Raw genomic sequence first — 15,749 nt, 5'->3', positions numbered from 1 at the left:
AATATGTATTTCTTTGAATCTCAAAATATAAATATTTAATCAATATTTTTAGGTAGTAGCGAACACTATTACAAAATTGATTTTAGATGAGTATTGATTGGTCTGTATTATGTTCTAAACTTAGAATAGAACATAACTGTTTATTCCTAAAAAAAAAAAAAGAAAAAAAAAGGGCCATAATGTTCATTTCCCGATCGACAAGTATTTAGCGCACACTCCCATTCCACCACGTGGCAAGACAACCGCCAAGATTACCGTGGTCTTCAATACACGAGATACCACTCAGAAACACGCACGATTCTTTATTACTTTATTTTATTTTCCTTTTTTAGTTTTAAATTTTTATATACATATCTATTTTTTGTTGTGTTTCTCGTCTGTCTTATCTCTTCTCATTCTTCTTCGTCTACACTTCTCTGCTTCTTCGTCTCTCTCTCTATATGAGAACATTACAGTTTCGTCGCTCTTAGATTACACATCGGTGCTCAAATTTCTGAACGACTTGGAACCGTGTTTCTCTCAATTAACGATTTGGGTTTCGGATTAGAGTCCGTGTTCTTCAGATTCCCAGTAATATCTCCCGTGTTAGGGTTTTGGAGGTGGTCTACTTTCTTTGGAGGATTTAGTGATAGTTCGTATCTTTCACTGCTTGTTATAGTCGAAATTTTGGAGCTAAACCCGCTTAGTCCTTTCGTCATTAGGTAATTCCTCTATTTTGTATTTGTATCTGCAATTTATTTATATATGTATATATAGACACTAAAATTCAGAAAGATATAGCATAGGACTAATGCTAAAAGATTATTCTTAGCGTAATTAGTGAAAAAATTGTGCTTTTATGGTACTTTCGTTATTTAATATTCATTTGTTATTTGATGTTTCGGTTTCAGATTGTATAATTATAATGCGGTTAGGACGTAATTCGTATTTGATTTGTACATTTGAGATTTTTAGAGCATAATTTGAGGGTTTTATTTCAGATTTTTGCATTTAGATTGTTACGATAATTGAAATATGGAATTCCCTTTTACTTATCAGAGAAACTTTCAATTTTTTTTTTTTTTGGTTCCCAACTCTTATTTGAAATTCAGCTACAGAAAGATTAGCTTTCTTGTTGATATTTTTGTGCTTTGATAATAGGTACATTTGTTTTGTAGTTCAGGAATAGTGCTCTCATTTGTAAGCGTTTTGGCAGAAGAAGAATGAAGGGCATCAGAGATTGGGTTTTTTCTCAGATCGTATCCAAGTCGGTAGTATCATCTCGACCGTTATCTGGTGGTGAAGCTTTTTTTAATGAGGAACCTCTTGATGAAGACTGCGATGACCAAGGTATCGACTTTTTTCGTTTCTAATAACCCCCTTTGTTTTGCATTGACACCGGTTTTGACCTGTTTTGACATATGCCCGAAATATTAAGATCAATATGTATATTTTGGTGTATTCATTAGAGCACTAATTCTCTACACTTGATACATCTTCTTTCTTATGATATTATTGCATTGAATATGAGATCAAGTTACAACAGGGTTCTTATTAAACTTGATATGTTCAGCAAAAGTCTGTGCCTTAATTAATATTTTCAATATTTTTTTTTATAAGTTATATATTAGTGTAAGAGATTCCAAGTCACATTAGGAGTTTATATTGAAACAGTTTTCTTTTCTAATTCCAATAACTTTGATTGGGAATCAAATTCCATTATCAAGTTATTTTTTGTTTTGTACTAGGTTGCGATGATTAGATTTAGATTCTTTATTGAAATGAGGAAAGATATGCTTGTAACATTCCATAAGCAACATTCAGTAGAATTGTTTCTGTTTCTTATTGACAATAAGGAGTTTGACCTATTAGATTAACTTTATATATAAAAAGATCTTCAAGTCCGCAACGCAACCAGGAAGGAAACTCTGGATAATCATTTTTCGTGTATATCAGGTGAAGCTGGCCGATCCGCTTTGGTGTCAGTCCCTGTTCATCAGGCATTATCATGCTCGCCCGATGATAATCAGGAACAAGATCCACAAACCTCTGCGCAACAGGTTTTGTATGATCATTCTGACAATTCGCATCAGGATTCGAACCGAAAAAAGACAGACCCGCTAGTGAAGATTGAGGAGCTTCAATTAAAGTTTTTGCGCCTCCTCCGGCGGCTTGGACTACCAGAGAACAACCTTCTGGTTGCAAAAGTTTCATATCGAATTCACCTCGCTACGCTGATACGAGCCGAGGAATCTGATCTGAAAAGAATAAAGCGTAGGAGCGACAGAGTCCGAGCTTCAATGGCACAACAAGAGTCGTCCAGCGCACCCGAATCGGAATTCTCCATCAGAATACTCGTTCTCGGGAAAACCGGGGTCGGCAAAAGTGCCACGATAAATTCAGTTTTCGAACAGACTAAAACGACGACGAATGCATTTCGACCAGCTACAAATCGGGTTCAGGAGATCGTGGGATCTATCGACGGGCTTACGATAACCTTCATCGATACCCCCGGTCTTTTGCCTCCATCCGCACGTAATCTCAAAAGAAATAAGAAGATTCTGCTCTCGGTCAAGAAGTTCATAAAAAAATCCCCGCCTGATATCGTTTTGTACTTTGACCGTCTCGACCTTTTTGGCGTGGGTTATAGTGACTCCCCTCTGTTGAAACTTGTTAGCGAAACATTCGGTCCGGCCATTTGGTTCAACACAATCCTCGTCATGACTCATTCTTCCTCGGCTCTTCCCGTCAATTACGAGTCTTACGTGGCACATTGCACGGATTTAGTGCAGCATCATATACACCAGGCAGTCTCCGACACGAAGCTCGAAAACCCCGTGCTTTTAGTCGAGAATCATCCTCAGTGCAAGAGAAATTCCGCGGGAGATAAAATTCTTCCCAATGGACAGGTTTGGAAATCTCAATTCTTGCTGCTATGCATATGCACTAAAGTTCTCGGTGATGTCAATGTCCTCTTGAAATTGCAAGAGAGCATTGAACTGGGACCCGCTAATGCGGCTCGGCTCCCTTCGCTTCCCCACCTTCTCTCAACCCTTCTTCGGCATCGTCAAGCAACGAATTCCGGCGGTGCCGACAACGAAATCGACGAAAGCTTCTTCTCGAAGTCGGAATTAGAGGAAGAAGAAGAATACGATCAACTACCTCCGATCCGGATTCTTTCGAAATCCCAGTTCGGCAGACTCTCTAAATCACAGAGAAACGAATACCTCGACGAGCTAGACTACAGAGAGACTCTTTACTTGAAGAAGCAGCTCAAGGAGGAGTATCGTAGGCAGAGCGAGATCAGGCTTTCCAAGGGAAAAGACGATTCGGGCGGCGATGGTCCCGACAACGAGGAAGAACCATCTCCGGAAGATGTTTCGCTACCGGATATGGCAATCCCTCTGAGCTTCGACTCGAATTTTCCAGTCCACAGATACCGCGGCATGGTTTTGAGCGATCAGTGGCTCGTGAGACCGACTCTCGACCCTCAAGGATGGGATCACGACGTTGGTTTCGACGGAATAAGCGTCGAAACGGCCAAGGCTATAAGCAAGGACGTCACGGCCTCGATCACCGGGCAGATGAGCAAAGACAAACAGGGTTTCACCATCAACTCCGAGTGTTCCGCGTTGTATTCGGGACCCGGAAAAGCCACGTACTCCGTCGGGCTCGACGTTCAGTCCGCCGGAAAAGACTTGATGTGCACACTTCACAGCGACACGAAGCTGAAGAATCTGTGGCACAACACTGCCGACTATGGGGTCTCGTTGATCTCTCTCGGGAACAAGTGTTTCTTTGGTGCCCAGATCGAAGACACGGTTTCGGTCGGGAAAAGACTGAAATTTATGGTCAATGCCGGTCGAGTTGGGGGTCAAGGGAAAGTGGCTTATGGTGGGAACTTTGAAGTTACTTTGAGGGGAAGAGACTATCCGGTCAGGAACGACTCGGTCAGCGTGGCAATGACCCTTTTGTCCTTCAACAAGGAGATGGTTTTGGGTGGAAATTTCCAGTCCGAGTTTCGACTGAGCCGAAACTGGAGATTGGCCGTCAATGCGAACATAAACACCCGGAAGATGGGCCAGATCAGCGTGAAAACGAGTAGCTCCGAGCACTTACACATTGCTCTGGTCGCTGCTTTTACAATCTTCAAATTCCTTTCTCGGAGAAGAAAAAACGAGAACGACGACGAGAAGGAGAGCTTATGAGAGGCATAATCTATACCCCGAATAAAAGAAATTTATGTGTTTTCTTAATCTTGGAGTTTCGGATCAAGTTTTGTGGACCCAGATGAGAATTGACCATTTTTTTTGTGCTGGAGGTTTTGTATGAAATGAGGCAATTAAGTGTACAGCGACTCGGTGAGACTTCTCTCTCTATCTTTTTTTCTTTTTCTTTTTTCTCTCCTAAAAATACAAGTGTTAGTTATTGTTCAATACTTCCTAAAAGCTTCATGAAGTTAGGATAGATAATAGGGTCAAGAAATCCTATTTGGTGCTAATAAATTGTTGAGTTGAAATTTGGTATTGAAGTTGTTGAGATGTATTTGTTGTGCGTGGTCATATTTGCAGCGAAGTTTACCGTAGTACTCTCATTATCAATCAACATAATATTTTGCCTTGCCGTCCATTTGTTTTCTTTTTTTAATAGGTAAAGGCTATATTCTGAGATTCTCGATGTTTTAAAAGGCAAATAAATTTTTATTACAAGAACTATTTACATCAATTAACAATTTTGAAGATCTATCTTCCGTGGCAAGCAATTCCAGCTAATAAATTTATACGTATGTTTGATATTCTCTTGTATGCATGTTATAAACTGTACGACTCTAGAGAGACATTTGTTTTAGTTACTAACGATTTATATATCATACAGTGAAATTTGTTTGTTTGGAAAAGGGAAAAAAACATGGTTTGAAATGTATACATTTTACTATTATAATAAAAATCATTGCATCTAGCTTAAGCTAAATCAGCTAATAATAAAAATGATAACTCAGCCAAAGAGTTCCACTGATCGACTAGACCTGAAGAAATGTCGTGAGAAGTTCGCAGTCCAATTGACAAAGCTAGTAGAGAGACAATAAAAAATCAGATGTCATCACTCTAGGCTCCATGACGAGTAATAACTAAATAGAGACACCATTCGACCTTCACTTCATATGGTAAATACCACGACAAAACAATCGGTTTCAACCTCCATTGCCTCCCTCACTATTTCTTTGATCCAATTTAAAGCTTCTTTTAAAATTGTGAGGCTCTAAACAATTGCTTCACTTGCTTTAGAGTTAGGCCGGGCTTGACCACTTTTAGCTGTATACTCGCCGTCTTTAGTGTAATACAACCCTTTGACACTGTATAAGTGCCATTTGAATTTTACAAATGGGTTTGACATCGTCTTTGTGGAAGCAAGAATGTAGAAGATCTAGGTTCCATTGACCTTCTGGGAGAGCAATATATTATGCCACTTTTCGATCCTGAATAACAGGTGAGCCAACCTTCGTCATACATATTGATCTCGGTTCCTCGAAACTCGAACCTTGTACATTTCACTTTGATGAATTACATTGCAATTTCTTCGAGACGTTCTATTTGCCCCTTTCACCTTGACTTAAGGAAGAGCTAGTCCCTCATGAAATTCAAATCTACCAATTTAATTTCGATATGAATAATATCAAAATCAGGTTTGAAGATCGATTTTGAATATCATAATATTTTTGGTTCGTTCTCATCCATGAATTACGCACTCATTTTTTTTTTCCCGAGTTTTAGTTTGCTATATTCTCATTATATATTATTTTAAAATAATTTATATTTATTTTTTGTACGTGCATGAATCTCTCTTTAAGTTTCTCTGTTTGCGCTCTGATTGTTTCGCTCATCAGCTTCTTTTTGTTTTTTTTTTTTTTTTTTTTTTTTTTCAGGAAATCAACATGGTATTTGTGAAGGTAAATTATTAATAGATGACGTTTCTTGAGGCGAATGAATTAGTGAGTTGTCTCGTTTCTAGTGAAAGTTTCTTGGCAGCAAATAGAAATTGATTAATCGTAGGAAGGAACACAGATTCGTTGACAAACACAATATAAGTTTGATGAATAAGAAAAGCCGAATCGAAACTTGCTCACCAAGGGCTTGGCGGCCGAATCGAAACTTGCTCACCAAGGGCTTGGCGGCTTAACTGACTGGGGAGTAAGTTACGTGTAAGGCTTTCGAGAGTAAGTCATTATCACTCACTTGGTATGAGTATGACATTTCACAAACGACTTTATCGTTTTTGGTGCACAAATATGTGTCCACTTTTCATGCCGTGAGAATATAGAGATATACCAACTTGGTTCCAGCCACGGATACACTGACACGCGCACAAACAACGATAAATAATTAAAATAAAAAACCATTGGTCACCTTACCGCCAATTTATTATTAAAAAAAAAAAGTGAGACATGATTATTAATTTTTTTTTTCTACAAAAGTTAAGACAGCTTTTTATTTTTTCTATGATTGATCGGAAACAAGAAACAAGGATCACTTTACCGTTACCGTTATCGTAGCGGACTTCAATTTTAGGGGAAAACAGCTTATTCGAGTGGAAACCGATGGAGATTCAAACAAAAAAAGAAACCGGTACCGATAAGAAACTGTTTACCGTAAAAGAAATCGACAAAAATGTAGGAACCCGATGTGTATTCAGACAAATATTTGGCAATAATAAACATTTTTTCATATTTTGCAAAATTAAATTACTTAGATTACAAACACGTACGAAAAAAATATAAAACACAAAATTCAAACCAAGATAAAATTCAACATAAAGTACCGTAAAGTCAAACCTTGATTACAACACGTACGACAAAATATAAAACACAAAGTTCAAACTAAGATATAATTCAACATAAAATACCATAAAGTCAAATCTTGATTACAACACATACGACAAAATATAAAACACACTACTTAGTAATTAATTATACGTGATGTGTCTCTCGTCACTTGTGAATGAAGAACCGAACACCATAATTCATAATCAAATTAATTTTAATTCAACATAAACATGATCACAATCATCAATTCATCATCAAATTAAGTTTAATTCAACATAAACATGATCAACATCACAATCATCACCAAATTAATTTAAATTCAACATAATCATGATAATAATCATGAATTTCTCATCAAATTAATCAATTCATCGTCATATCTAGGATTAAAAAATCCCCAAATCTCCGAAACCCTAGACTCATACCTCTCGAAAACCTCGGTTTTTTTACAAACGTAGACAGTGACGACCGGAATCCACCGGGAAGTGCAGTCAAGTTGACGGAAATCACGATACAAGGGGGAGATTTGAGCAAATGAAGGCAAAAGAAAACGGAAAACAGCCGGATTCCTATTGGGTTCATGACACGATAACGGTTTCTTCACGTTTCGTCCCGGTGAGCTCCGATTCAGCGAATCCCGGCCGGAATCTGGCCGGTTCCCTCGGAAAGCTCCCGCTTTATTTATTATTTTTTGTGTGTGTGTCAAAACTCATATATACATTACACTTGAATTGTAACATTTTGTGTGGAAAAAAAAAAGAAGAAGAAAACTGTAACATTTCTGATTATTATTTATAGTCTCCTCTTTTCCTTTAATTAAATAATGAATAGTAAATTTAAAAGGTCTAATTTCGCCTCGCTCAAATTTTGCTGCTCAGAACTTTGTCTCGCTGAAAGGAATCCAAAATATATAGATCCCATAATATTCGGATACAAATGAATAATTTAGGGAAATGGCCACAACTAGTAGTGAGTTGGAAAGTTTGGACCAAAATGTTGTGGTACATGTTTTTGGACAATTATACTACCAATCTGAGGAGAGATAAATCTTTGTTACCCTCTTTGCCCTTTAATTTTGTTCATTTTAATCCAAAACTTGCTCATAAAGCCAAAAAAGCTCTCACCTCTCACAGCTCTCTCTCTCTCTCTCTCTCTCATCTGTTTTTCTCTCTCGTTCATTTTGACATACAAAAAAAGCTTACCTTTTTATGTTGGTCGTCCTCGCTCACCACCGACGAGCTCGAGCGCGTGAGCACATGAGGATGAACCTTGTTGAGATTCAGCACATGGCTTTGTTTCTAAATCACGACGCTGTTCATGGCGGCGATCCGGCGTTGATCCGGTGATCCGGCGACCGATCTCGAACCAAGAGCTTCAGCGATTTCAACCAATTGGAGAATCCTTCTCGAGTCTGTGTCGTTCTGGGTTTGTTGGTGCCATTACCCGCCGTCTCTGTGTTGTTTGTTGCTGGGTTTGTTTGTGTGTTGTTCTTCATGTTTTTGGACATTTGAGTTTTTTTCGCGTTCTTGAATTGTAGATATACATGTCTACAATCTCTAAAATTGTAGATTGTCCCCGTCATACGTCGTTATTGTAATTGTAGATATACATGTCTACAATTCTTGTAATTGTAGACATATAGGTCTACACTTTCAACAGTTGTAGACTATAAGTCTACAACAGCTGAAGGTGTAGACCTATATGTCTACAATTACAAGAATTGTAGACATGTATATCTACAATTGGTGTAATTGTAGATATACATATATACAAATAGTCTCATTGTAGATATTATAAGTCTACAGTTACTACAACTCTAGACGTCGATATCTACAATTGTTGTTAACTGTAGACTTATAAGTCTACAATTTATCACAGTTTTTATTACAATTATACATATCAATCTAAAGTTATTCTGATTTTTGAATTTTCTTATTCAGGTATGAGAGTGAACATATTTTTTGTATAAATGAGAGACAAGCCTCCGACATACAGATCACGTGTAGTCGGTAGACCGAAGAAGAGACGGATACATTCTCAAGGGGAATAGCCTATTCTTAGGAAGTGTTCGCGATGTGGAGAAGTTGGTCACAATCGGACTACATGCAACAGTCCAGTTCCTTTGTCCGAGAAGAATGGATGAATTTTTATAGTTGTATGTGTTTTTGGAACTAATTTCAGTTATTATAGTTTAATGACTAATTATATGTCTTTTTGAAACTTGGAGTGTATTTCAATAATGGATGAATGACTAATTATATGTTACAATTTCAGTAATTTATGTATTTTTTACGTCTTTGATTCCTAAACATAAATGACAATAGTTGAAATCTCATACGACCCATACAAAAATATAACTAACAGAAACCCGAGCCCGAACGAAATATCAAATCTCGATTAAAATATCAACTCCCAAATCCATTTTCCTAATCAATCATCAAATCAAACTAAGCGATTCATCAACTAAAACACAAAGAACTCCCGAGGCTCAGATTTTCTATCACAAGACACTAAACAACAACATCAACAACAACACATTTCAGAATTCCCAGCCAAAAGAACCACACGGCCAAAACGTAAAACACGGCCAAAAACAAGCAAACCAAGCTCACGGCCAACCTTAGCTCACGGCCAAAAACACACAAGCAAACCAAGCTCACGGCCAAGACCCAATCCAAAACAACACTCGTCCAAAACCAAGAACAGACCCATAACCAGAAGAATCATCACCGAAGGCAATTCAAATCTTCAACTAAAATCATCAAAACACGTTCACAACCAAAACCCCCAAATCAAAACCTAACCCTAATCAACATGTATTCCAATCTGAAGAAATCTCATCACCTCTCTATGTTCCTGAAATCCAGCCTCCTCTACAAGCTCTCTCTCCCTCCCGGCGTTTCTCCTAGCTCGCGGCGGCGCACACTTCACGGCGGTCAAGCGCTCGAGGAGACTCGGTGGTCGCGCGCCTGGGCTCGTTCCTTGGCAGCGATCCACGCGAGAGAGCTAAGCAAGGAGAAGATGATCGGAGTGGTCGAGGTGCGCGTCCAAGCTGGGCCTCGGCGGCAGCAGCGTTCTCCCTTCTCTCGGCCGGCGCGCGCGGTGGAGGATCGGTGGCTGTGAGTCGCGCGATGGAGGAGACTCGGTGGTGGCGCGCGGGAATAGGAAAAGAAGAAGGAAGGCGAGGAAAGGTGGCGGTGATGATTTTGGGTGGCCGACCGGGAAGAGAGCTTGGATGATGTGGTCTGGAATTTTTTTTTTCCTTGCTCTGTTTGCTCTCCAATGTCGCGCGGGTGAGGAGAGAAGAAGAAGAAGATAACGTGAAGAATGAAGAAGAAGGGCAAATATGTACTTGCTCACTTAAGCAACTACTAAAAGTGTCCAAAACAAGAAACTCTATATTTTGGTCCAAACTACTGAAATGAGTAGTAGATCCGGCAATTTCCCAATAATTTACACTCAGCAAAAAAAAAAAAGAAAAAAAAAAAGAATAATTTACATGAATAACGCATTTTCTTATAATTTTCTATTGTAATATACATCTAACAAAATTATGAAAACAGACAAATAAACAATTGATACACCAAATGTGTTTCTTCTAGGGCGAAGAACCCCACAAGACCTCAGCTACAATGGTGGAAGATTCTGCTTCAGAGTCACAAGCCTCTCTCACTCTCCCCAGAATCTGTTGCTTAAACGACCTTTTCTCTCTCTTCCTCAATCCTTCTCCGACCTCCAAGCTCACCGCGAATCTCGCCACACACCTCTCGAACGGCAGATTCTCTCTACTCTTCGTCGTCCTCTGATCGTCGACGACGACCAAGCCTCCGCCGAGATCCGACCGTTGGAGTCCGACGAGCCGTTCGACGAGACCTTCCTCAAGCAGAGCGTCGATGGCTTCCTTGCGTCCGAAGTAGCCTATATCGAGCGCGCACTCGAACCCTAGGACCTGCTTTTCTAGGTCCGGACTGTTCAGAAACCCGGCGATCCTCGCGATCTCGCCGTTGGATTCGAGCTGGTCAACGATCGGGGACTTGATTGAGCGGATCAGATCGGAGAGGACTTTCATCGAACACTTGGTGGACATTGTCACCAGTACATTGATCGTCGGTCCGATGAGAGCTTCTCCGACGAAGACGTCCTTGTTGAACTGAATCAGAGCTCCGATGACGTAAGCGCAGTGCTCTCTGATCCTCTCGGAGCGGTTCGAATCGCAGAGGACGGACTCGAACAGAGCGAAGATCTTCGATTTGAGAATCAGGTCTTGTAGCTCGCGATCGAACCCGTCGTTGACTCGGTCCTCGAACCGAGTCAGTAGACCGATCAACTCGTCCTCGCTTTCGAGCTTCTCGTCTCGCAATCCCAGTCCTAACTCTCCGACCAGGCCTTCGATAGTCTGGCGATCGATCCACGCCTGAAGCTCGGTCTCGATCGACTCGGCGACGATGGAGATCGAGCGAGTCGAGACTCGGCGAGTCAGGAACGGAACGAGTCCGTACTTGGCGCGTGACTTCTGGAGCGCGTGAGCGAGGTCCTTGAGGCGGCTGAGGAGTGATGAGAGCACAGAGAGGCTGGGGTCGGTTGAGAGGAAGGTTTCTGAGCCGGTCTCGAGCTCCAACAGAGCTTTAATGGCGGACGAGTCGGGATCGTCTGAGTCAGGAAAACTCGGGCGGAATCGGAGGTCGCGAGAGGCTTGCTTGAGAGCTTCGAGGACTTTGAGGACTCTCGGAGTTTGTCTTTTCTTCGTCGGAGAGTCAGAGTCGTCCATTGGAGGAGGGTTTTTAGAGAGAGAACGTTTCAAGCTTTTATTGCAATTATTGTGTGACTGAGAGAAGAGAGACGTATTAAAGTAATCTTTTGGTTCTTTTCCTTGTGCAAAATCTACCTTTCTCCGTCCTACTCCTACTATTCATTCCCTTGGAATATACTATAAGGTAGTATCTACTACTTCGTTTAATTAAATTTTGGTCTTGGTCAATTCGGTTTTGATTATGTTATATTTTCGTGTATTCTTTATATATTGTTTCTAGAAAACTATATGTAATGGTTAATCATTGTCGGAAATAGATATATACTAGTTTTAACTTTTAAGGAATGCGTATTTACATAAACTTAATTTTAGTAAATCTTTTTGACTATTTTTATTTAAAATTGAAGAACTTAGAGAAAAAAAACATGATGAATAAAAGATGAAACGAGTAAATTTCAATGGGATATGATTGCTATGTCATCATTTTTTTTTTGCGACAACACGACATTGAAAAGAAAAAAACACATGAACCAGATATACTAAGGAAGTTGAAATGAGCTTCTGAAGTGGCAAATCGTGTCTCAAGTAGTCGAGCTGTGTGCGAAGTAGCCAATTTGCACCTTTGGAGTAGCTGATTTGTACCCCAAATTAGTTGGATCATGTTCTAAAGTAGCCGAGTTTGACCTTGATGTACTCGAATTACGGCTCTAAAGTAGCTGATGTGTTCTCTTGCCGAATTTGACTATGAAGTAGCCGAATTATGGGTAATCCATGTGTTCTCCCAAAGCCGAATTTGGCTCAAAAGTAACAAAATTAGGCTCTAAAGTAACTAAATTAGGCTCCAAAGTAGCCAAATTTAGTCTTGTAGTAGTCGAGTCAGGGCTTCAAAGTAACTGAAATGAGCCCCGAAGTAGCAGATTTGTGCTCTCATAGCCGATATATGCCTCTAATGTAGCCAAATTATGGACTTGAAATAGCTAAATTTCGCTTAAAAGTATCACAATTACGGCTCCAAAGTAGCCGAACTTGGCCTCATACTAGCTGAGCTACAACTTTGAAGTAACCAATTTGTGCTCTCGGGGCATTATGAACCATAAGTAGCCAAATTTCGTTTCGAAGTAGTCAAATTATGGTTCCAAAGTACCCAAGATTATGCACAACGTGGCCAAAATGATGCACAAAGTGGCCGAAACCTTATACAAGGCAGCCCTTTCGGCCACGAAAACACCCATCTGTGTGACCAAGACCCCTTCAGAGCATGTTGGCCCAAATTTTCCGTACGACCCGAAACCCAAAGCTTCCTATAAATACACCACTTGCATACGAGGAAACAATTTCAAAGAAAAAATTCCACAAAAAAAATTTCTCAAAATTCTCTCTTCATCAGTCAATAAAATACAAAGAAAAGAATCTAGACTCTCCACCTCACATTAATACTCGGGCTAATGTTGAGTGTCAGAAGAAAACTCTCCGTGCCTCGATAGTTCATAGTTTCTTTGTCTTGTTTAAGTGACGAAGACTGAAGACCCAACTCCCTGTAATAAAGAAGCACAAGAAACGATCTCATCCGGTGGCGGACCCAGGTGCATCCCTGAGGATGCCTTGGCCCTGCTCCGGCCCAACTTTTCAGACCAAAAATTTTTTAGCCCCAAATTTTTATTTTTTTATCCTGATTTTTAAGCCCAAAAAATTTCTCCCATTTCCCAGTTTTTTTAAATCTAACTCCAATTCTCCTGGTCTTCTCATGGTCGACATAAACAACCCACCATCCTCATTACAATCTGAGTTTCGTATTGAGATAGTGATATTTAGGTTTTCCCCAATTAGCCACGAACTCGAAGTTAGCGGAAAAGCGACACCGAGGACTTCTAGCGACACACATAATAAGTCTTCACTACACTATGTGTCTCGCAAGTATTATTTGAGAAATCGTATTAACGAGAATAAATCTCTAACATAGCGAATTAAATAAGTATATAATTCTTACATTTATTATTTCATTTTCATGTATATATTTATTGTAAACTTGAATCAAGAAAATGATGTTCTTACAGCTCAGCTCATTTCTGAATACACGTAAAATATTCCACTGAAGAGAGAGAGAGAGAGAGAGAGAGAGAGAGAGAGAGAGAGAGAAAAGTGAGTGGAAAAAACGTAAAACAGATAAAAGCTGTTTTTGAAAATAATACACAAAAGTGAAATACAACTTGAAAAGTTTTTCAAATAATTTTTTTAAGTTGTAAAACAAACACGCTTTTACTTTATCGTAAAACAAAATGCAAATTACAAAAGTGGAAAACACGTTCCCAATTACGTACCAAACACGCCCTTAGCTTTTGCCTATTCTATTGTCTTTGTGAACTTAAAATTGATCACTATTATAATTGTTTTCATTAGCAACAAAGAGAGAGCAAGGGTATATATTTCAATTACTATATAATATATAATAGTCGAACCATACTATACAAAATACAAACAAAAGGACAGTATATGTATACGCGAAATTAATTATCAGCGTTCTCATTTCTAAATGTGTGTGTGTGTGTGTGTTTTTTTTTTTTTTTTTTTTTTTTTTTTTTTTTTTAAATTAATCAGCGTATACAAGTCTAATTTGGACTTGGATATTTTCACTTACCTCTGGTGTAATCTTTTTATTACTTACCTTACGTTCTAAATATCTGATGCTTTTTTTTTTTTTTTTTTTTTTTTTTTTTTTTTTTTTTTTTTTTTTAAAGATTGAGAGAGAGTGTTAATATCTCTTGAGGTTTTATTATTATGGTCAAAGAGTGGGACCAAATTTCTACCTACAAAAAATTAATGGGGAATTGACACAAATAATACCATCTCAATGTCACTTACCATATTTAGCCCAAAACCAAAAAATTGACAAAAGTAATATCAAAGCTTAGTGAGAGAAATAAATGTTGACCCAACTACCCCCAACCATATTCTCAACTCAATTTCTCACGTTAAAAAATTGAGACCCATTTGTTTTCCTTCTTCTTCATCATGTCCAACAAAACTGAGATGATATTTTTTGTTTTTCCTTCTTCTTCCTCTGAAACCCATTTGAAACCCAACGTTTTTCTTCTTCTTCCTCGTCGGAATCTGCACACGTTGTCGCCGAAATCTCTTCTTCTTCCTCTGACCCATTTGAAACCCAACTCTCAATGTAATAATGATAAAATTATCTAAAACCCAAGCTCGAAATTTGTTTTCTGAAAATCAAAAGTGGTTGTTCAATATTAAAGATCCAAGCTCATCTTCGTTCAAATCATAGATCCAAAATTCTTCAAACAAATTTTGGTAAGTTCTTCCTATCTTTAACATACAAGAACATGTTTAATTGTTTTGATTCATGTTGAAATAGGTTCCATTGTGTTTGAGTGTGATTTGTTTGTCAAAATGGTGTTTTTAATTTGTTGAATTCCCGATTTTTCCAGGGTGTCACGAAGTGAATCCAGTTCGTGACACTAGTGTCACGAACTGGAAATAACAATTTTACCATGCTGTTGATGTTTTTTATTCTATTCTTTCATAATTAAATAACAATTAATGTTGATACAATCACGATGGAGTCGAGTGATTGCAGTTCGTCAACACGTCGGAAGCCGCACGTTTCAAGAAATATTCAACACATAGGTATTGTGTTATTGTTCAAATGAGTCGAATATGTATTTAATGGTTTAAAAAATGAAATTACATTTGATTTGGTTTGACTTTTGTTGGACTCGCCTGTGTAATGTGATATTGGAATTGTTATATTTCACCTCATGTGTCACGAAGTGATCTCAGTCCGTGATATTGAGTTTATTGTTAAGAATGGTTTATAAAACACAACTGTCACGAAATGAGGTCACTTTGTGACACATAAATTAATTTCGAAACAATACATAAAATTCTAAACTAAGAAATTGATGTCAAGACAATACATAAAGTTTTAAACACACATATATACAGTTATAAACACATACGTACAATCATAAACACATAATTTTAAGTAGCCTCAACATTGACATTTCCACGCGTGTGTAGTTTTAGCGCTCCGTGTCGGTATAATTCGGTGGTCATCTTCTGTCGATACATGAGCATGTCATCCTGTTTCAAATCAGACAATGGAAGGTCGTGCGCCAAAAACTCGGCAGTCTTGATCATAAACATGCCACAATCATTTCTGAAGGAACAAAAAACGCATGCTTT

At 38.6% G+C, this 15,749-nt stretch overlaps 2 protein-coding genes across 3 annotated transcripts; one reads left to right on the top strand and one right to left on the bottom strand.

The window, feature by feature from the left end:
• Positions 1-1,160: 1,160 nt before the first annotated feature.
• On the top strand, positions 1,161-4,774 carry TOC90 (Avirulence induced gene (AIG1) family protein). 2 transcript variants are annotated; one of them, XR_016297044.1, is made up of 3 exons: positions 1,161-1,329; positions 1,936-4,340; positions 4,630-4,774. XR_016297044.1 is itself a non-coding variant. In XM_089614919.1 (2 exons), exons 1-2 carry the CDS (start codon positions 1,203-1,205, stop codon positions 4,185-4,187), a joined length of 2,379 nt encoding a protein of 792 aa, XP_089471045.1. In that variant the 5' UTR covers positions 1,161-1,202; the 3' UTR covers positions 4,188-4,608. The 2 variants fall into 2 exon arrangements, 1 of the variants encoding a protein (XP_089471045.1); XM_089614919.1 differs by lacking the exon at positions 4,630-4,774 and having other exon boundaries at positions 1,936-4,608.
• A 5,497-nt stretch (positions 4,775-10,271) lies between these two features.
• On the bottom strand, positions 10,272-11,710 carry LOC149397823 (uncharacterized). Its single transcript, XM_089614921.1, has one exon. It carries the CDS (start codon positions 11,565-11,567, stop codon positions 10,398-10,400), a length of 1,170 nt encoding a protein of 389 aa, XP_089471047.1. The 5' UTR covers positions 11,568-11,710; the 3' UTR covers positions 10,272-10,397.
• Positions 11,711-15,749: the final 4,039 nt, after the last annotated feature.

Source organism: Urtica dioica, chromosome 5 (genome assembly GCF_054948205.1).
Source record: "Urtica dioica subsp. dioica isolate 48M chromosome 5, U.dioica_male_clone48M_v1_H2, whole genome shotgun sequence".
Taxonomy (NCBI): domain Eukaryota; kingdom Viridiplantae; phylum Streptophyta; class Magnoliopsida; order Rosales; family Urticaceae; genus Urtica; species Urtica dioica.
This window is presented reverse-complemented; position numbering and strand designations above follow the sequence as displayed.

Bases quoted from the DNA above. Each gene is read 5' to 3' on its own strand.
- LOC149397823 (XM_089614921.1), bottom strand. From the start codon at position 11,567: ATGGACGACTCTGACTCTCCGACGAAGAAAAGACAAACTCCGAGAGTC.
- TOC90 (XM_089614919.1), top strand. From the start codon at position 1,203: ATGAAGGGCATCAGAGATTGGGTTTTTTCTCAGATCGTATCCAAGTCG. The intron at 1,330-1,935 runs GTATCGACTTTT...CGTGTATATCAG, and splicing joins TGAAGACTGCGATGACCAAG to GTGAAGCTGGCCGATCCGCT.